This window comes from Canis lupus, chromosome 24, assembly GCF_048164855.1.
Source record: "Canis lupus baileyi chromosome 24, mCanLup2.hap1, whole genome shotgun sequence".
NCBI classification, from domain to species: domain Eukaryota; kingdom Metazoa; phylum Chordata; class Mammalia; order Carnivora; family Canidae; genus Canis; species Canis lupus.
In genome coordinates, this window is record NC_132861.1 from 46,866,121 (window position 1) to 46,887,599 (window position 21,479).

Below are 21,479 nucleotides of genomic sequence, written 5' to 3' on the forward strand. Positions count from 1 at the left end.
CTCTAATTTCCTGGTTGACCTTTTCATCTTTTAGCAGGATGCTCTTTAACCTCCACATGTTTGAGTTTCTTCCAAATTCCTTCTTGTGATTGAGTTCAAGTTTCAAAGCATTGTGGTCTGAAAATATGCAGGGGGCAATCCCAATCTTTTGGTATCGGTTGAGACCTGATTTGTGACCCAGTATGTGGTCTATTCTGGAGAAAGTTCCATGTGCACTTGAGAAGAATGTGTATTCAGTTGTGTTTGGATGTAAAGTTCTGTAAATATCTGTGAAATCCATCTGGTCCAGTGTATTATTTAAAGCTCTTGTTTCTTTGGAGATGTTGTGCTTAGAAAATCTGTCATTTGCAGAAAGTGCAGTGCTGAGGTCTCCCAGTGTTAGTGTATTATTATCTAAGTATGTCCGTACTTTGGTTATTAATTGATTGATATACTTGGCAGCTCCCACATTAGGGGCATAAATATTCATGATTGTTAGGTCCTCTTGTTGGATAGATCCTTTAAGTATGATGTAGTGTCCCTCTTCATCTCTTACTACAGTCTTTGGGATAAACTTTAATTTATCTGATATGAGGATTGCTACCCCTGCTTTCTTTTGAGGACAATTTGAATGGTAAATGGTTCTTTAACCTTTCATTTTCAGGCTGTAGGTGTCCTTAGATCTAAAATGAGTCTCTTGTAAACAGCAAATAGATGGGTCTTGCTTTTTTATCCAGTCTGAACCCCTGTGTCTTTTGATGGGATCATCAAGCCCATTCACGTTCAGAGTTACTATTGAAAGATATGAATTTAGTGTCATCATAATACCTATTCAGTCTCTGTTTTTGTGGGTTATTTCTTTGGGCTTCCTCTTTCTTTTACAGAGTCCCCTTAATATTTCTTGCAGAGCTGGTTTGGTGGTCACATATTCTTTCAGTTTCTGCCTATCTTGGAAGCTCTTTATCTCTCCTATTCTGAATGAGAGCCTTGCTGGATAGAGTATTCTTGGCTGCATGTTCTTCTCATCTAGGACCCTGAATATATCCTGCCAGCCATTTTTGGCCTGCCAGGTCTCTGTGGAGAGGTCTGCTGTTAATCTAATATTTCTCCCCATGTAAGTTAGGGATTTCTTGTCTCTTGCTGCTTTAAGGATCTTCTCTTTATCTTTGGAATTTGCAAGTTTCACTATTAAATGTCAAGCTGTTGAACGGTTCTTATTGATTTTAGGGGGGGACCTCTCTATCTCCTGGATCTGAATGTCTGCTTCCCTCCCCAAATTAGGGAAGTTCTCAGCTATGATTTGTTCAAATATGCTTTTTGGTCCTCTGTCCCTCTCTGCACCCTCTGGAACCCCAATTAAACAGATTTTTCCTTCTGAAGCTGTCATTTATTTCCCTTAACCTTTCCTCATGGTCTTTTGTTTTTCTCTTTTTTCCTCAGCTTCCTTCCTTGCCATCAACTTGTCTTCTATGTCACTCACTCTTTCTTCTATCTCATTAACCCTCGTCATTAGGACATCCAGTTTGGATTGCATCTCATGTAGTTGATTTTTAATTTTGGCCTGATTAGATCTACATTCCGCACTCATGAAGTCTCTTGAATCCTTTATGCTTTTTTCCAGAGCCACCAGTAGCTTTATAATTGCGCTTTGGAATTGGCTTTCTGACATTGAATTGTAATCCAAAATCTGTAACTCTGTGGCAGAGAGGACTGTTTCTGATTCTTACTTTTGTAGTGAGTTCTTCTTTCTCATTATTTTGCTCAGTGCACAGTGGCTAAAAACAAGTTGTACTGGAAAAAGGAAGAAAAAAAAAGAAAAAAAAAAAAAGGAGAGGTACCCTTTGGTTCTATATACTGTAATTCCCTCGACTTCCCCTGGAACTTTCCAGTGCTGCTCAGTCAAGAACTTGCTCTTCCCCTGTCCTTCCAGCTGGTCTTCTGGGGGAGGGGCCTGCTGTGCTGAAGCTCAGGTGTGTGCACCTGAGGGAGCTGCCCAGCCCCCTGCCAGGTGCACGGCTCAGTGGGAGCTGTTTACCCCATGAGGCCCCTGTCCCCGGGCAGCCCGCTCTGTCCCAGGCACAGGGTGACACCAGGAGGAACAACACCACTGGAGGCGGCCAGATCTCCAGCCCTAGAGTCAGCTCCTGCAGTGACTCCCACAGTCTCCCAGTCCACAAGGGCCTGGATGCTCCAGGGGGCAGGGGGCGCTGACCTGCACAGCTCGGGGCCATCCGGCAGCAGGAGCATCCTCACTGTCCTGTGCCCTCCCTGCCTCTGCCTGTGCCAAGGGCAGCGCAGGGTCCAGGGCTGTGTCCCCCGGTGCCCTGGGCTCCGGGCCCTGCGCTGCTGGGATCCTACTGCCGGCCGGCTGGCCCCTTCCACAGGGAGCCACCCCCTGAGCTGCTCCCGAGGCTCCACCGGGTGCGCACTCCAGGCCTTTACAGAGCTCAGCCCGCGTGGTGCAGCACTCTAACCAGGGTGCCCCTCCTCTTTAGTGACCCCAGGTACCTGGAGGCCCCAATGCCCCTCCTGCGGTTCTGCCCGGGTTCCCTGCTAAGCACCTTTCTGTCGGGGAAGAATCCGGTGCGGATTTTTAAAGTTCCCGCTTCTCCGGGGCAGGGCTCTCCTGCCCTGAGGCTGTCCCTGCCCCTCTTAGCCTGGCTTTTTGGGGAGGCCCTTCCCCACTTGATTCTTTTTTATCCCCCCCCCCCACCACCTTCCTACCTTGTTAGAAGCAAAACCTCTTCTCTCTGTAGCGTTCCAGCTATTCTCTCTTTAAATCTCAGGCCGAATTCATAGGTTTTCAGGATGATTTGAAGTTATCTGGGTAAGTTGGTGGGGACAGGTGACATGGGAACCCTACTCTTCTGCCATCTTGCCTCGCCCCCCCCCCCGGGGGTTTTATCTTCTGATATATCACCCCAGATTCACATCTCCAGCCTCCTATTTTGCAAAAAGTGGTCACTTTTCTATTTGTAGAGTTGCAGCTATTCTTTTCTTAGATCCGTGGTTGAGTTTGTGGGAGTTCAGGATGATTTAGGACTCTCTAGCTGAATTCCTGGGAGCAGATGAAACTAAGGCCTCCTTATCATCTGTCTTCTTGGACCCTCTCTTGATTGTTTTTTTATAAATGTGTACTTATTTAATTATTTCAGAGAGAGAAATAGAGAACATTAGCAATCAGGGGGAAGGGGGGCAGAAGAAGAAAGAGCATCCTGAAGCAGACTCCCCATGATGAGCACAGTGCCTGACTTGGGGCTCCATCCCAGGACACTGAGATCAGGACTTGGGCTGAGATCAAGAGCTGATTGCTTAACCAACTGAGCCACCAGATGCCCTGAAATATGATTGATTATTGAGTATTTATCTTGTATCCTGCAACAATGCTAAACTAACTTATTTGTTCTAGGATATTTTGTAGATTACATTGGAATTTCTGCAGAGATGATCACGTTATCTGTGAGTAGCGCAGTTAGAGTTTTCTTTCCAAAGTGGAGGCCTTTTATTTTTCTTGACTGACTGCACTGGTTAGAATCTCCAGAACAAAAAAAAAGAACAAAAAAAAAAAAAAAAAAAAAAGAATCTCCAGAACAATAGGAAGAGAAGTGGTAGGATGGTCATCCTTGACTTGTATGTGATTAGGAATAAAGCATTCAGTCATTCATCATTAAGTATGTTGTTAGTTATGGGTTTTTCACAGATGCTCTTTATTAGGTTTAGTCTTTTCTCTTCCTATCCTAGAATTGTGAAAATTTTGATCAGGAATGGATGTTGGATTTTGTCAGATACCTTTTCAGTGCCTATGGAAATGATTATAAGCCATACAATCATTTTCATAGGAATGATTTATTTATATGGTTAATTACCTTGATTGATTTTCTAAAGATAAAACAGTCTTGTATTCCTGGAATAAGACCCACCACCTTTTGTATATTATTATTATATATATTTTATATAGCATATATATATGGTATATATATATGCAAATATATAATTTTTTCTAAACCATATAATCATTTCTATAGGCATGATTTATTTCTATGGTGAATTGCCTTGATTGATTTTCTTTTTTTTTAGATTTTATTTATTCATGAGACACACACACACACACACACACACACACACAGAAGCAGAGACACAGGCAGAGGGAGAAGCAGGTTCCATGCAGGGATCCCGATGTAGGACTCGATCCCAGGTCTCCAAGATCATGCCCTGCCCAAAGGCAGGCGCTAAACTGCTGAGCCACCCAGGGATTCCCCACCTTGATTGATTTTCTAATGATAAAACAGCCTTGTATTCCTGGGGTATAAAATATATTTTATATACATTTGTCATTTTAAATTTAGTTTGCTAAATCTGGTGTTGAATTTTTGCATTATATTTATGAGGTGTATTGGTCTTTGCATTTTTCTTTTTTATTTTTTTTTTGATGTCTTTATCTAGTTTTGGTATGTGGCAATGCTGTTCTCATAGACAAACTCTGTGGCCTCATTGAAAGGTTAGGAAGTTCTCTTTGGTATTCTTCTCTAGAATATATAATTTCCTGTTTTCAGGGTATATTCTGAATAATAATTTATTTATTTCTTCCTCCAATGTTTGGTAACTTGTATCAAGGAAGCCATCTAGCTTGAAATTCTATTTGTAGGAACTTTGAAATCAAACTTAATTCAACTTATTTTTACTTAATTTATGTAATATTTCTCTGTTAAACTATAATAGTTTGCATCCTTGAGGAATTTATCCATTTCATCTAATTTGTAGATATACTGACATAAATTTGTTCTTGGTATTCTTTCTTATTATCCTTCTAACATCGGTGGAATCTGGAGTGATGCCACCTCTCTCATTCCTGATGTTGGTAATTTTTTCTTCTCTCTATTTTTCTGATCAGTTTGGCTAGAGCTTCATCAGGTTAATTCATCTTCTCAAAGAACCAGCTTTTGGGTTCATTGATTTTCTGCTATTTTATATCTTATTGATATCTATTCTGAAGTAAGCCATCCGGAAAGATTGATCATGTGCCTTCATTTTTGTTTTTTCGACATTCATCTGAAAGTCCATCAGTCCCTGATATAAATGGTGACTAAGCAAATATTATTATTTGTCTAGTATTAGTTTGGGCAACTCAGAAGAAGCCATGTTGGCCCCTAACAAAGATTATGCCCCCAGGTTGGCTTTAGAATCCCTCAGTAAATGTTTCTCAGGGTCTTATCTGACATACACCACTTAAGCCACCCATAATTGCACTCACACAGTGCAATCCAGTCCAGTGGAACAAAAAGTCCTTGTGTGCTTTCCATGTGTGAGGCATAGCATGGGTCCTGTAGAAGGAAAGTGCAAATATGAAGAAGATATACCCTCTGGCGTCAACAAGCGCTCAGTAGAGTTTGGGAGACAGATACAAAGATTCCTGCAGGTGGGTAGCAGGCCAAATTAGGTCAGCCTTCAGCAGAGAGGTCTAGACAGAGGAATGCAGAAGCCCAGAGGAAAGAGAGAGGATGCCTAGCAGAGTGCTTCTGGCAAGCTTCAGGCAAGTGACCACCCACTGCATGTGATGTGTGTAGGGAAAATGACTGAATATAGAGGACAGTCCTATTCCATCTATCAATTCCTAGAATGGTCCATGGAGGCAGGATTTGGCACTCTTAACCTTTTGTAGCCTACAAAGGGTTTGGAAGTGGAAAAACCGGTGGCAATGCCAGGCTTTTTAGAGGCTCTTGTGAATACAGTTCCATTGTCCATGAGGACGCTAGTGGTAAGTGACTTCATGTCCTCCTTGGAAACTGGGATGCCAATCTCTTTCTGGGCAAAATTGTCTTATGTATCCTGAGGATAACCCAAGCTTTCCTTGGAAAAAATTGGAAAAAATCACTTTAATTGATATTTACTTTCCTTTTTATCACTCTGAGTCCTCAACACGTTGTCTAATAATTCTGTTTCCAGAAGAGCATTGACATGCCATACAATGCATGATCTTTGTCCAAGGCAAAGATCAAATGGTACTGCTGTCTGGAAAATTTAGAAGCATGTTTGTCAGCAAATGCTACCCATTCATTATCGTTCTTAGGAGTGCATCACTGGCAATGAGTGTAGTTTTTTTTTTTCATGAATGTGTAAATACACGCCCTCTGCTGGGGCGGGCTTTGTGCCTGTACTTCTTCCACAGACTGACTCTATTACACCAGCTCAGAACCCAACCAGCTGGATTGCCCTGGGCTGTAGGTTTCCAATGGCTGCCACAATTTTGACCGGCTTTCCTCTGTTGTGTGTGTGTCTCCTGCTGACATCTGGCTTTGCTGAGGCAGGCAAGCTGCTGGTAGTACCCATGGATGGGAGCCACTGGTTTACCATGCGTTTGGTTGTGGAGCAACTCATCCAAAGAGGGCATGAGTTGGTTTTAATCATACCAGAGGTGAGTTGGCAACTGGGAAAATCCTCCAATTTTACGGTGAAGACTTATTCCACTGCTTACAATCTGGAGGAGTTGAATCAGATGTTCAAGACTTTCTCTGACTCTCACTGGAATATTCGGCAACAAAGTTTACTTACTATGTTCTTCGATTCATCCAGTGACATTTTTGAACACCTTTTTTTACATTGTAAGAATTTGTTTAGGGACACAACATTAATAGAATACATAAAGGAGAGTTCTTTTGATGCAGTGTTTCTCGATCCTTTTGATATGTGTGGCTTAATTGTAGCCAAGTATTTTTCACTTCCATCTGTGGTCTTCACCAGGGGATTATTTTGCCATTTTCTTGAAGAAAGCACACAGTGCCCCAGTCCTCCTTCTTATGTTCCTAGAATTTTTTTAGGGTTTCCAGATGCCATGAGTTTCAGAGAGAGAGTGTGGAATCACATCTCCCACTTAGAGGAACATTTATTTTGCCACTATTTTTTTAAAACTCCTTTAGAAGTTGCATCTGAGATTCTCCAAACAGCTGTCACGCCTTATGATCTCTATAGCCATACGTCAATTTGGTTGTTAAGAGCTGACTTTGTTTTTGACTATCCCAAACCTGTGATGCCCAACATGGTCTTCATTGGAGGCATCAACTGCCAGGAGGGAAAGCCATTGCCAAAGGTAAGTTACCTCCTCTTTTGTGTAGTAAGAATAATCTGGCTTTGGACATTAAAAAAAAGATTCCTTATTGAACTGTCATTTCTCATTTACAATCATCACATCTGGAAATCTTTTTCTAATTAAATGAATTATATTTTGCCAATTCATTGCATCATGCGTCAAAATCTTATAAAGCTGTGCTCTTATATGCATATGTATATAATGGTATAACTTAATTACATAATTTCCAGCCTACGTTTTGTAGTACTATCCTTGGGAAACTACCAAAGAACACAGTAGGAAATGAAATTTCCCTCTTTGTTAATCTAATGCCATCCTTTATAGGAAAATGCCCTTAGAAGTTTAGTATGGTACTTGTCCCATTTTTCTGAAATTATTTTATATATATGCATATATCTAATGTAAATTCTCACGTCTGTTTTATTAAAATAAAATCTAATAACGATTGGACCGTTGTTTTTTACCTTAGTTTTACACTTACTAATAAATTATGAGCATCTTTATCGTCAATCCATAGAAATCTGTTGCATTTCTTTTTTTTAAGATGTTATTTATTTATTTATTCATTTGGGAGAGAGAGAGAGAGTGTGCAAGCACAAGCAGGGAGACAGCAGAGGGAGAGTGAGAAGCAGACTCTTCACTCAGCAGGGAGCTCAATGCAGGGCTAGATCCCAGGATGCACCACAATTCACTCAACTAAGCCATGCTGACATTGCAGCTTTTCCCCACTGTGTCCTTTATGAGCAAGACTGTAGTAAACATTCCTAAATAATTTGTTTGCATTCTCACATTTCCTCATTCTTGTTCTTCTCTCTGTAGGCTGAATGTCCTTAGGAGTAAGGGTTGCTGGGCCAAATGGTACACGCATATTACCTTTTAATTAATTTGATAAATTGCTTTCAAAACATTGAACAATCTGATACTTTGGTCAACAATAAATGAGAGCTCTAGTTTTTCCATACCCTCTCCAGCTTCAGATGTTGTCAGATTTTTAAAATTCTTTTAGCAAAAAGAAATTCTATATAGCCGCTTCAATTTTCAAAGATTGTCCACTTAATTTCATCTTATGGGAATTATGTATTCACATCCTTTAATCGTTTTTCTAGGGCCATTTGTCTTTTTTACGGCTAATGATTTTAAGTCTTTTGAGTAGAAGGACTATTATTATTACACTTTTTATGAAGTGTAAATATTTTTTCATTGGCTCTTCTTCATCTTTTGTCATATATGGTTTTCATTTTTGGTTAGTCAAACTTGTTAACGTTTTTCCTGGTGGTTTCTGGGTTTCAACTTGTCTGGATCTTTCCAAGCCAGAAATATACAAATATCTTTCCATACTATTTCTTAGTATTTTTAATTCCTCCATTGTTAAGAGTTATACTTTTTACGGTGAAGAATTTACATGGTATAATGATCTAACTTTGTTACTTTTCTAAATGGTTAGTCATTGACCCAATATCATGTAATAAAAATATCCATTCTTTATGTGTGTAATTGAAATGCATCTTTATTGTATTTTAAATTTCCATATGTTTGCACGTACTTTGAACTCTCAGTTTTGTTCCATCAATTTATTTATTTACTCATGTGCCAGTATCATATTTTGATTGTAGTAGCGTTAGTGCAAGTTTTAATATGTAGTAAGGTAAGCGTCATACTCACTATTTTTCTAATTTTTCTTGGTGACTTTTGTAATTTACCCTCCTTCACAAAATTGAAAAATGTTTTGTCTATTTCCAAAAGTAAAAATAAAATATTAGGGTTCTGTTTATATGACGTAAAATACTTTTATTAATTTGAGTCAGATTGGCATTCTTTTTTGCTTTGAAGTTTTCCCATTTAGGGTATAATATTTCTCTTTATTTATTCAGATCTTGCTTATGTCCTTTGATAAAAGTTAGCATTTTACTTCATATATCTTTCACTTTTTTAATTGAAATTTTTTCCTGGGCATGTCATTACTTTTGAAATGTTGTGAACAGGGCATTTTTCATTGGTATTTTGAACTGATTATTAGTAATTAATGTATAGCTTTGGTTTTTTGCACATTTATCTTTTATCTAGCCACATTCCTAATTTCTGTCCTTAGTTCCAAGATTGTTATGTACACAATATCATCTGCCAGTAGTAATTCCTCCCCATATTCATGCCTCTTATTTTGTGTTATTGGAGCATGTACCTCTTAAACATTGCTGAACAATTAGTTCAGAACAATTTTTCAATAGTTCCTGAATAATGTTAAATAGTTGGTCCAGGCAGTTTGATTGGGGTTCAGTCATTGGGATTGATAAGCTCTTGAAAAGTTGAAGAGTAAGATTCCCAGGGAATGCATTGCATCCAATTCCAAATTAAGAACCTGGTGTCATGTTTCAGTTAATTACTTTATTGGGATGTATTATACATTTTATCTACTGATCAGGCATCTTAAGGCTAATTACGTTTTGTAAAGTCTTATCTTCTCATACACTGGGAGCCTGATTTTCCTCTTTGAACTAAGGAGTGGCTGGGAATGGATCATGCCCTCAGTGAGTCTGTGTTGTGGACATGTTGCTTATATAACTCAGACTACCCAGAGCTCGAACCACTTCTGGCTGGGATAGCATTTTGTAACGGGGGTCTGTTCACCATGTCTGGACTATTGCAGGCACCAAGGTCTTCACATAGCTGAGAAAATTGTGCTCAGATTATGTACACACACCCATGTATGAAACCTAAGAAGATAATGATGGGTTTATTTAGCATAACTGCAAGCAAATGAGAACCAAGGCATCTGTTGGCCTGTAGGATGTACAGGCTTATACAATGCATGCCATTAGGTATCGGGATTTTGGGGAGGGGTATGAGAATAATTAAGCACTCCCATCATCCTTACATTAAAAGTGAATATAAGTGTTGTAAGAGGGAACATGTTAGTTTGTTTGTGTAAATTAACGATGCTGCACCAGAGATTGGCAAAGTTTTTTTTTTTTTTTTTAAAGGGCAAGAGGGCAAATATTTTAGCTTTTGCAGGGTCACATACAATCTCTGTCTTGTAACTTTTTTGTTCATTGCTTTGTTTGTTTATAGTTCTTAAAAATTGTAAGCTCCATTCTTAGCTCATGAGCCATACAAAAATAGGTTGTTCAGATTTTTCCATCCCTTTGGAGATGGAGTACAAGTTCTCTGGGTTCCCCTAGGGGAAGGTCAGTAATAAGATGATTGAGGAAGAAGAGGGATCTAGTAAGAAAAGGTAAGTTTTAGAAATATGGTAATACACTACTCACCCTAAAAAAAGCCATTGCATCACCAGGTCATGAGAAGTTTTAATAAATGAGTGCTACTGGTACAAGACAGAGTTACTTAAAAGAGTAATACATTTGAATTTAAAACATTCGAGAGGTAACCAAAGTCCTGATTCACAATGGGCCCGTGGTTTGTGGTGCATTTAATTTTATGAAAAGTACTGTGATTGGACACAAAGGTCTTGTTTTCTGTTTCTGTATTTGGAATTCCAACGTCATCATCCATCCATCTTCACATCAATAACAAGAGCATTGGATGCAGGAAGGGCTACTTTTGTAATGCTCCTGACCCCCAGGCACCCCTATTTTAGGATTTGCACATGTCCCTGAACCCTTGTGGCTGATGGGGTCTCAGTCTTGGGCCATCTGAATCCCATTCTCCTGGCTTTTCCCTGGGCAGAGGCATAGAACTTGTCCCTCACTTCCAAAGGGATGGGACATTTCCTGGGTCACATCCCTGGGCTTGCTCTCCCCTGCACATCCCTGCAGGGCTTCCACTAGTGCTTTGCAAAGACAGACAACAAAAGGTTTTTCTTTCTTCCTGAAGACACTTCTTTCCATAGACTTTGTTGGGAAGCTATCAGGCATGTTACTAAGAGATGTTGCAGTGTGATGATCCTACACTGACATTTTCCTTTCCCGACAGACTTGCATTGAGGATACAATGGAACTAGGTCTGTGCTACAGCTGGGAGGGCCAGAGGAGCTCTGGTCCAGGGCACAGAGTCGGGAAGTGGAAGTGCCCATACAGTGCATGGATGTGCACAGAAAGGGGAACATGGAACCCCATGGCCAGGGAAATCTGGGAGGGCTCCAGAGATGAGATGATTCAGAGCTGGGACGGGAAGCCTATCTGGAAAGTGGAAGGAGTGTCTGACCTTACAGATAGGCCTGCCTTACCCTTTTATGGTCTCTTGGACATAGGCCAATGTCCCCTTGAACACTCAGTCTCAGCCCAGCCTGGCCTCTCTTCAAGCTAGATCAGAACTGGGGCACACAGTAGCCTTGGAGAGGTGGGAAGAAGTAAGAGCTAACCTTTCTTTAGAGTGGCCGTCAGGTACCTGGGCCTGGAAACAGAGGGAGTCTGAGCACAGCCCAGGGGTGTCAGTGATGTCCTGAGTTGAGCTCATATTAACTTGGAATTGCTGCTGGTACACCCAGGCTGGTAGAAGCCAGGTAAAGGCTGCTCAGAGGCACCTGTTTGTGGCTGTTGTATGGTAATGGGGCCGCAGGCAGCTCTAAATCCTGCTGCCAGGCTCCTGAGGCAGTTGTTAGTAAGCCAGCTGGCAGAGCAGCGCTGCCCTCATCCTGTCTGGCATCATTTGCCTATCTGTCTTCTCTGCTGGAAGAGCTCTCCTGGAGGCCAGGGTTGAGCCTCCATCTTTTTGTTTTTTCCTTAATCTGTTTCCTTTTTAAAGAAGGTTTAGATTCACAGCAAAGTTGAGTGGAAGAGGCAAACACATACCATATATCCTGGATCCTTATTGGTCCGTAGAGTCTAGTCCTGTGTTCTCGCTCCAGCACATTCTCAGCAGATGGTTGGTATATAAGTGACTTGTCAGCCACCAATGGGAAAGTGAAATCATGTTCTTTGTGAAATCTGGGTAATTAGACCTGTCAACTAATTAGCATGGTTTTCTGCTCTTGGAAGAACAGGCTATGGTTCTCTTGATGGCAAGGAGATCAAGTTGCATAATTCTGAGGCTGAGCCTTCCAGGTTTGCTCTGTGTTAGCAGAAGTGCCTGGTACCACCCGGTTACCACCTACCCTCTACCCAGGTGATATGTAGTAAAAAATCAGTGATAGCTACAATTGGGTGGTGCATGTACTATTCCAAGCACAGATTATTTCTAATTAAGAATTAATTCATAACTGTGTGGAGGTTCCTCAAACAGTTAAAAATATACCTGCCCTACGACCCAGCAATTGCACTGTTGGGGATTTACCCCAAAGATACAAATGCAATGAAACGCCGGGACACCTGCACCCCGATGTTTCTAGCAGCAATGGCCACGATAGCCAAACTGTGGAAGGAGCCTCGGTGTCCAACGAAAGATGAATGGATAAAGAAGATGTGGTCTATGTATACAATGGAATATTCCTCAGCCATTAGAAATGACAAATACCCACCATTTGCTTCAATGTGGATGGAACTGGAGGGTATTATGCTGAGTGAAGTAAGTCAGTCGGTGAAGGACAAACATTATATGTTCTCATTCATTTGGGGAATATAAATAATAGTGAAAGGGAATATAAGGGAAGGGAGAAGAAATGTGTGGGAAATATCAGAAAGGGAGACAGAACGTAAAGACTGCTAACTCTGGGAAACGAACTAGGGGTGGTGGAAGGGGAGAAGGGCGGGGGGTGGGAGTGAATGGGTGATGGGCACCGGGGGTTATTCTGTATGTTAGTAAATTGAACACCAATAAAAAATAAATAAATAAAAAAAGAATTAATTCATATATCTTAAAGGTTGCCCTTAAAAAATATGTAGTTCAGCAGTGGTTAGTATTTTCACAGAGATGAGAAACCATTAATTGTCTAATTCCAGGCCATTTGCTTGCCCCCAGAGGAGAGTCCCTGCCAGTTGGTCATCACTTCCATCCCTCCAGCACCTGGCAACCACTCACCTAATTCTGTCTCTATGTCTTTGCTGCTGCTGGACATTTCATAGAAATGGAATCACCCAATGTATGGTCCTTTGTAATAGGCTTCTTTCACTTTGGTTTCAAGGTTCGTCTATTTTGTGACACGAACATTTCAAGGCTTAAATATTCCATTGCTCAGACCTCACATCTTGTCCATTTATCAGTGGCTGGACCTTTGGTTTGTTTCTACTTGATGGCTGTGATGAGTGCTGCTGCTGTGAACATTCGTGTACAATGAATCTGAGCCCAGATCTTCTGTGTTGGAGCCCACGAGCCTAACCTTGCTCAACTGCCTCCCTGTGCAGGCTGGAGACTTCTCAGGGCACATCGTGCCCCTAGTCTCTGGGGAACATTAGAGGAAGTTTAATTTGCTGAGGGTGGTCTTGACTTAAATTACACGGCTTCTAATCACTCAGTGGACATGACATTTGTTGGCTTTGTGGAGCTTTTGTTTGGCGGTGGGGAGATGGCTGAGTGTGTGGATGGGCTTAGGTTTTCATTCAGAATCACTGGGTCTTCTTCTGCTTTCCTAGGTTCCAGCATGCCTCCTGAGCCAACAGGCATAGGTTATGGCAAGACCTTGTGTGATAGTTCAGGTGTGCATGACTAGCTGTGGGCGAGTCTGTTCTAGCCACGCCAAGAACCACCTTTCACTTGCACAGCCCTGTATCCACACCCATAACCCTCTTTAACCTCCCTCAGTCATGTGGTATATCAGGCAGGAGAAACGTGATCTTCCATCTCTGGGTCTCAGTTGAGAAGCCTGAGAGTCAGGAGATGGGTCATGCCCCAGGCTGACAGGTGGCAGGGCTGGAAGGGGACTCCAGGCTGCTCCAGGGCTCTCACCACCTTCTGACTCCACTTAAAGTTCTCAAATCTTAATTTCCTAAAGGGAAGTGATCAATCACATGCTCATAATGTCATTGATAAATTTCTTCTCAAAATAGAGCACCTGGTTCTTTAATTTCATATGTGCATTCTCACAACTTGGAAAGAAGCAGGCAGGTGAAATGTAGGAGAGGTGCCTGGGTGACTCGGTACGTTAAGCATCTAACCTGTGGTTTCAGCTCAGGTCTTCATCTCAGGCTTGTATTTTCAAGCTCCATGATGGGCTCCACACTGGGCAGGGAGCCTCTGTTAATAAAAGAAGGAAAGAAAATTCAATTAAGTGTAGGAATAAAACAGGCAAAACAAGGGCTTGTTCATTAGTCAGCAAACATTTTTGGAGAGCCTACTGTATGCTCAGCATTATTCTAGACACTGGGCATATAGCAGAGAACAAAATAAATATTGTCCCTGTCCATAGGGTGTCCCATTCTAGTGCAAGCGAGGAAGTGTTCTGCAGGTATCGGGGATGTGGATGTTAGAGCTTCCTTTTTGTTCTGAGTACTGGCTGGTCAGTTGCTGCCATCAAATGCTTGTCACGTGAATCCTTCGTATTGTTTGATATTTCTACAGTTCCTTCCCCTTAAATTTTTCCACCTCTTTTTCTGTCCCCCTTTATTCCTCCTATACTCTTGTGTTCACGGTGCAGAGCTGATTCTTTCACTCATTGAGAGATTTTAGGGGTTACTTTCTGACCACCAGGGTGCCCCTTAGTTCATATCACATAGGACCTAGCTGCCTGATGACAGCCAGAGGAAGCCCCTCCGTGGGACCTGTCCTGGGCATCCACAGATTACAGATTGACTCACTAATCTCACAGCCCCCTGAGGGAGGTACAGATGCAAGCCCCATTTGAGGGAATGAGAATCAGGCACAGAGGGTGGGGTTGTACAGCTTGGAAAGGATAGGCTGACTCCAAAATTTTTGCTTTTAATGGCAGTCAACGGGAATTGTGGTGTTAGAACATATATTTTCAGGATTAGAGTCTGTGTTTTTTTTTTTTTTTTTTTTTTTTGTTTTGTTTTGTTTTGTTTTAGAGTCTGTCTTCTGATGGGACAGAAAATCCTAGTAACAGGAGTTCATCCATGAAAAGGGAGGGAACTAGATATTTTTTAAAAGGCGAGACTAATGAGAATGGAAAGACAACCTGCCTAAATACATGGGATGCAGCAAAGGTTGTCCTAAGAGGGAAGTTCATAACAATACACACTCACATTATGAAAAGAAATATCTTAAATAAACTATTTAACTTATACCTCAAGTAACTAGAAAAAGAACAAAGACCGACATTTGTAAAAAGAAGGAAATGATCAGACCAGAAAATAGGGGAAATTGAGGTTACAGAGGCAATTGTAAAGATTAATGAAACTTGAGTTGGTTTTTTAAAAAATAAATAAATTGACAAACTTTCAGCTGGATTTTTTTTTTAATTTTTATTTATTTATTTATTTATGATAGGCACACAGTGAGAGAGAGAGGCAGAGACACAGGCAGAGGGAGAAGCAGGCTCCATGCACCGGGAGCCCGATGTGGGATTCGATCCCGGGTCTCCAGGATCGCGCCCTGGGCCAAAGGCAGGCGCCAAACCCCTGCGCCACCCAGGGATCCCCTTTCAGCTGGATTAAGGAAGCAAACAGAGAAGGCTCAATTGAACAAAATAAAAAATGAAAGTGGAGATATCACAAGGGATAGCACAGAAATACAACAGTCCATAGGAGACTCCTATTCACCATTCCATACCAACACTACTGAACAACCTACAAGAAATTGATAAATTCCTAGGAACTTGCAACCTACCAAGACTGAATTATGAAGAAATATGAAATCTAAACAGCCAGTAATGAGTAAGGAGATTGAATCATTAAAAATATGACTAATTTGATTATTAATCAATCATTAATCAAATGAATCATTAATCAAAAATCTCCTAACAAGAGTGCCTTTTTGGCTTAGGTTTTAAGTATCCGACAATTGATGTCAGCTCAGGTTTTGATCTCAGGGTCACAGGCTTGAGCACGACATAACCCCAGGTTATGCCTACACTGCTAGTCTCAAGAGTCCTATGAATTGCCAGGGGCTGGGCCTGTGCTTTCTCCAGGGCAGCAGCCACTGGGTAGGTACTTGTGACCACGGGCACTTGAAATGTGGCTCATCCTGAGATGTACTGTAGTGTAAAATAGACCAGTTTTGGAAGACTTAGTATGAAAAAAGGAACCTGAAAATCTCATTTCTATTTGATTTCATGTTGAAATGATCACGTATTGCAAAGACTGGGTTACATAAAATAACTATTAAAATTAATTATAGCTGTTTATTTTGGTTTTTACATGTGGCTACCAAAATTTTTTAAAACGATGTATGTAACTCCTATTGTATATCTAGAGGACAATGCTGGATAAATGGTCGTACCCAGGGCTTTTGCATAGAACCTATTGATAAGTAATAGAGCTGACCCTTCACTGGTGTTATTAGGGAAAGGACAGGCAGAGACCCCTGTGTGATTCTTAATTCATGGATCAGGAACACCAGGTTAGTAGACTTGCATACCAACCCCAAATTACAGATTCTGGGCCTGGGTGGATGTTTCTCTTCCACTGGTTGCTCCCCAGAGGGATGCTCCAGAAGGGCCACCTGGATGCAGCCTCCTTTCGTGCAGAATGACACCTGTCATGCACCTGTTATGCAGAATGACATCTGTTAAAGACACCTGCCATGCAGAATGACACCACACCCAGAGGCCCACCTGAGCCAGAGACCCCACAGATGCAGTAATAGATGTAAGCAAGAATTGCTTAAGGCCAACTCTTCCAAGGCCTATAGTTTCTTTTTAAATATTCTGGGATTTTTGCCTCTATTGGCTTGGATGAGTTAAAAAAACCAAGACCCTGACCTGAAAAACTTGCAGTTAGTTTCCTTTGTACACTGTATCACTTATTATGCAATGTATGTGTTATGCAAAGCTATGAATAAGAATCTTTCCAACTGAAGGTCCTGTCCTATTAAAGTGGGTTATAAAATGTATTCACAGGGGGGTTGGAATAAACATTTAGAGAGAGACAGAGAATAAAAGACAAGCAATAGCGTAGGATTGGATTGGGTGGAAAAAAGCAGAGTTGTGAAGACAAAGGCTGTCATGTGGAGTTTTGTTTCAGATACGTAGATCTATATTTGTGTATTGATTCAATGTTATATGTAAATTATCGCTACAAGGCCTCGGCCAAATTGTTTGAAAGCCACTCTCTTTGATCATTTATTGACCTTGTGCCAGCCTCTGCAAACCCATTTGTGCAAACTTTATACAGCGTGGGCCAGTGGTCGCCAATGTGCAGAACACTAGAATCAAAGAGAAGAACTTCTATTGATATACGTATTTAAGTAATGTGTAACAACGTCATTGACGTAAAGGGTATGTGATAAAGTGCACAGATCTGACATATAGGATTTAATGTGTTCTCACATATGTAAAGTCCAGCGAAATCATCACGACAATCAGGAGAATGATCAGCAGTATCAGTATCCCGGGGCTACCGTGACAAAGTACCACCAACTGTGTGGCTTACGACAGTAGGCAATGGCCATCTTCTTAGGGGGACACCAGGAATATGCCATGAGGAGTCTGTTACACCTCAGGATGACCTCATCTTAACGAATTGTATCTGCCATGATCCCATTTCCAAATAAGACCATCTTCTAATTCCTCGGTTTAGGACATCAGTACATCTGTTCTGGGGAGGACACGATTTGACCCCTAACAACCTGCAAATGTTTCCTTGTGCCCATTTTTTTTTTTTTTTTAAGATTTTACGTATTTATTCAGGAGAGACACAGAAAGAGAGAGGCAGAGACACAGGCTAACAGAGAAGCAGGCTCCATGCAGGGAGCCCGATGTGGGACTTGATCCCGGGACTCCGGGTTCTTGTCCTGAGCCAAAGGCAGACCAACTGCTGAGCCACTCAGGTGTCCCTCCCTGTGCCCATTTTTAATTCTCCCAGCTCCATCCCTCCCTGAAGCCTCCCCTTCTCAACCCGCCTCCCTGGACAACCAACCACTGATGTCCTTTATGTCACTGTAGAACTTATTGCATTTTCTTAATTTTGCATACATGAAATTATGCAATATGGACTCTCTTGTTTGACATAGCTTCTTTAGCAAAATTATTTTGAGATTCATCCTTGTTGTTTCATGTGTAGTAAGTAGTTCATTTCTATTTATTGTAGAGAAGCATTGTATTTGTGGATAACGCGCACTTTATCCAGTCACATGTTGATAAGTCTTTGTGCTGTTCCCAGTTTTCTGTGGCTCAAATAAAGTGGCTCTGAATATTCGTATCCCATACAAATGGTTTTTGGATGGAAGCATTCTGTGTCCTTTTATATGATGGTCCCTTAGGTGCGGCCATAAGAGGAGACACAGGAGAGGCTCAGGGAAACAAAGTTTATATTACTCACAAGTCCTAGAGAAAGGGGCTGCCACGCAGGGCTACATGGGGAAGCACCAGGGTTGGTCAGGAGGCAGAAGCAGCAGGAGCCAGGACAGGGCCTGGGTCACTGACTTCATTGGTGTTTTCATGGAAAGGCAAGTCAGGGCAGGGCAAATGGCCTAGGACTGGCTAGTGTGAAGAACTCTGGTGGGTTCTAAGCTATAGGGGTGTTCCCTGGTTGCCTGGTCCCTAGGCCTGGGATGATTAAGGCAGAGGAATATTGTCTCCTATGGCTCTGGATTGGTAGTTTGCATCTCAAAGGCTTACAGTGGGCTGGGCTTCTTGGGATCTCTAAGAATCAGGGCTGGGGAAGCATGTGTGTGTGTTGGTGTCTCCCCAGTCAGAAGGTTTTGTAAGATGTCAGAACTTCACCAGAAAATGAAAAGTATCAGCCACTCAGGAAGTGTACTTTCTTTTCTCCGGTGTGAATACCTAGGAATGGGAAGCCTTGGGCTGTATGACAGGTGTAGGTTTCTAAGAAACTGCTGATCCAAAATAAATAAATAAATAAATAAATAAATAAATAAATAAATAAATAAATAAAAAAAGAAACTGCTGATCCACTGTAGGGTCTCACCAGCAGCAAATGAGTGCCCAGCCCTTCCAGAGAGTCACCAACAATGGGTGTGGTCTCTCTTTCACATTTCAGCCATTCTAAGATGTGTGCAAATTAAATTGTAGCTATAACTTGACGTCTCTATTGAGCAATGATGTGGAGCACCTTTCCATGTGCCTGTTTCCCATCTCTATTGTCTTGTGGTGAAATGTCTGTTCAAATCTTTGTGTATATAAAAAAAATGTTGGGCAGCCCCTGTGGCGCGGCAGTTTAGCGCCGCCTGCAGCCTGGGGTGTGATCCTGGAGGCCCGGGATCTAGTCCCGCGTCGGGCTCCCTGTATGGAGCCTGCTTCTCCCTCTGCCTGTGTCTCTGCCCCTCTCTCTCTGTCTCTATGAATAAATAAAATCTTAAAAAAAAATGTTTCCCTATTAATGAGATTCAAGAGTTCTTTATAGATTCAGTACATAAGTTCTTCATCAGGTATATGCTGTACAAATATTTCCTCCCAGTCTGTAGATTTTCTGTCTTTATATTCTTTTTCTATTCTATTGTTTTCTTTTCTTCTTTCTTTTCTTCTTTCTTTCTTTCTTTCTTTCTTTCTTTCTTTCTTTCTTTCTTTCTTTCCTTCTTTCTTGTCCTGAGCCAAATTTTCCACCCATTGGATTGGATTTTCTTTTTTAAGGATTTTATTTCTTTATTTAGAGAGAAAGTGTGAGTGTGGAGAAGAAGCAGAGGGGGAGGGACAAGCAAAGGGGAGAGGATCTCAAGGAGATTCCCTGCAGAGCATGGAGCCTGACTTGGGACTCCATCTCACCACCTCATGATCTGAGCAGAAACCAAGAGTTGGATGCTTACCTAAGTGAGCCATCTAGTTGCCCTGGATTCTCCTTTTTTAAAAGTAAAATTTTAATTTTAGAATAAACTTAGATTTACAGAAATGTTGCAAAATGCAGTTGAAAATATTCCCGTATACTCTGTACCTACCTTCCCCTATTGTTAACAGCTTATTTTACTACAGTGCCTTTGTCACTACTAATGAACAAATATTGATATGATCAAAGTCTATATTTTACTCAGATTTCATTTATTTTTACTTAATGTCCTTTTTCATTTCCTGGTTCCCATCCAGAATATCATATTATAGTGTCTCCTCTAAATTGTGATGGTTTCTCAGGCTTTCCTTGATTTCGATGATATTGGCAGTTCTGGGAAATATTGTTTGGGAATTTTGTAGAATGCCCCTTGATTTCAATTTGTTCTTTTTTTAAAAAAAAAAAAATCATGATGAAACCAGACTTCAGCTATTTTGGGAGGAAGACCACAGAGGTGATGTTTTTTCTTGCTTTCTGGCTGATAGATATTTGATTGTTGAAAAGGCTATTGTTTTCTGTACTGAATGGCCTTTGCATCTCCATAAAAGATCAGTTGTCCATATATCTATGGATTTATTCTGGACTTTCTAATCTGTTTCAACAATCTGTTTATGAAACACTTGATTACTCTAGCTTTACAAGAAGTCTTGAAATGTGTTAGGAAGTGTTAGTCCTCTGTCTCAGTCAATTGTTGGATAGACTCTTTAATTATGACATAGTATCTTTCCTCATCTCTTATTAGTGTCTTTAGTTTAAAATCTAATTAGTCTGATGTAAGGCTTGCCACACCAGCTTTCTTTTGACATCCATTAGCATGATAAATATTTTCCACACCCTCATTTTAAATCTGGAGGTGTCTTTGGGTCTATAGTGAGTCCCTAGCAGACAGCATATAAATGGCTATTGGTTTTTTCTTCAATATGATACCCTGTGTCTTGATTGGGGCATCTAGCCCATTTACATTCAGAGTGATTATTGAAAGATATGGGTTTAGTGACATTGTATTACCTGTAAAGTCACTGTTTCTGTAGATTGTCTCTGTTCCTTTCTGCTGTGTGTTACTTTTTGCTCTCACTTTGCTAAATGTTCCCTTTTAATATTTCTTGTAGGGCTATTTTGGTGATCCAAATTCTTTTAGTTCTATTTATTCTGGAAGCTTTTTATCTCTCTTTCTATTTAGAATGACATCCTAGCTGGATAAAGTATGCTTAGCTGCATATTTTTTTCATTTATCACCCTGAATATATCGTCCCAGCCCTTTCTGGCCTGCCAGGTCGCTGTGGTTAGGTCTGCTGCCAGCCTAATGTTTCTACCTTGCAGGATATGGACTTCTCTTGAGCTGCATTCAAGATTTTCTCTTTGTCTCTGAGATTTGCAAGTTTCACAATGATATGTTGGGGTGTGATGGATCTTTATAAATTTTGAAGGGGGTTCTCTGTGCCTGGTGGACTTGGATGCCTCTTTCCTTCCCCAAATTAGGGAAGTTCTATGTAGAATTTGCTCCAATATACCTTCTGCACCCCTCTCTTCCTTTTTCTGGGATCCCATATTCTAATATTGTTTCCCTTTATGGTACCATTTATCTCTTGAATTCTCCTTTGGTGATCCAGTTTTGTTTTTCTCTCTTTTTCTCAACTTTATTCTCCATCATTCTGCCTTCTATATCACTAATTTCCTCTTGTACTTCATTTATC

At 41.0% G+C, this 21,479-nt stretch overlaps 1 protein-coding gene across 1 annotated transcript; it reads left to right on the plus strand.

The window, feature by feature from the left end:
- Positions 1 to 6,133: 6,133 nt before the first annotated feature.
- On the plus strand, positions 6,134 to 7,186 carry LOC140616379 (UDP-glucuronosyltransferase 1A9-like). The gene has a single exon (XM_072797106.1). It carries the CDS (start codon positions 6,209 to 6,211, stop codon positions 7,184 to 7,186), a length of 978 nt encoding a protein of 325 aa, XP_072653207.1. The 5' UTR covers positions 6,134 to 6,208.
- Positions 7,187 to 21,479: the final 14,293 nt, after the last annotated feature.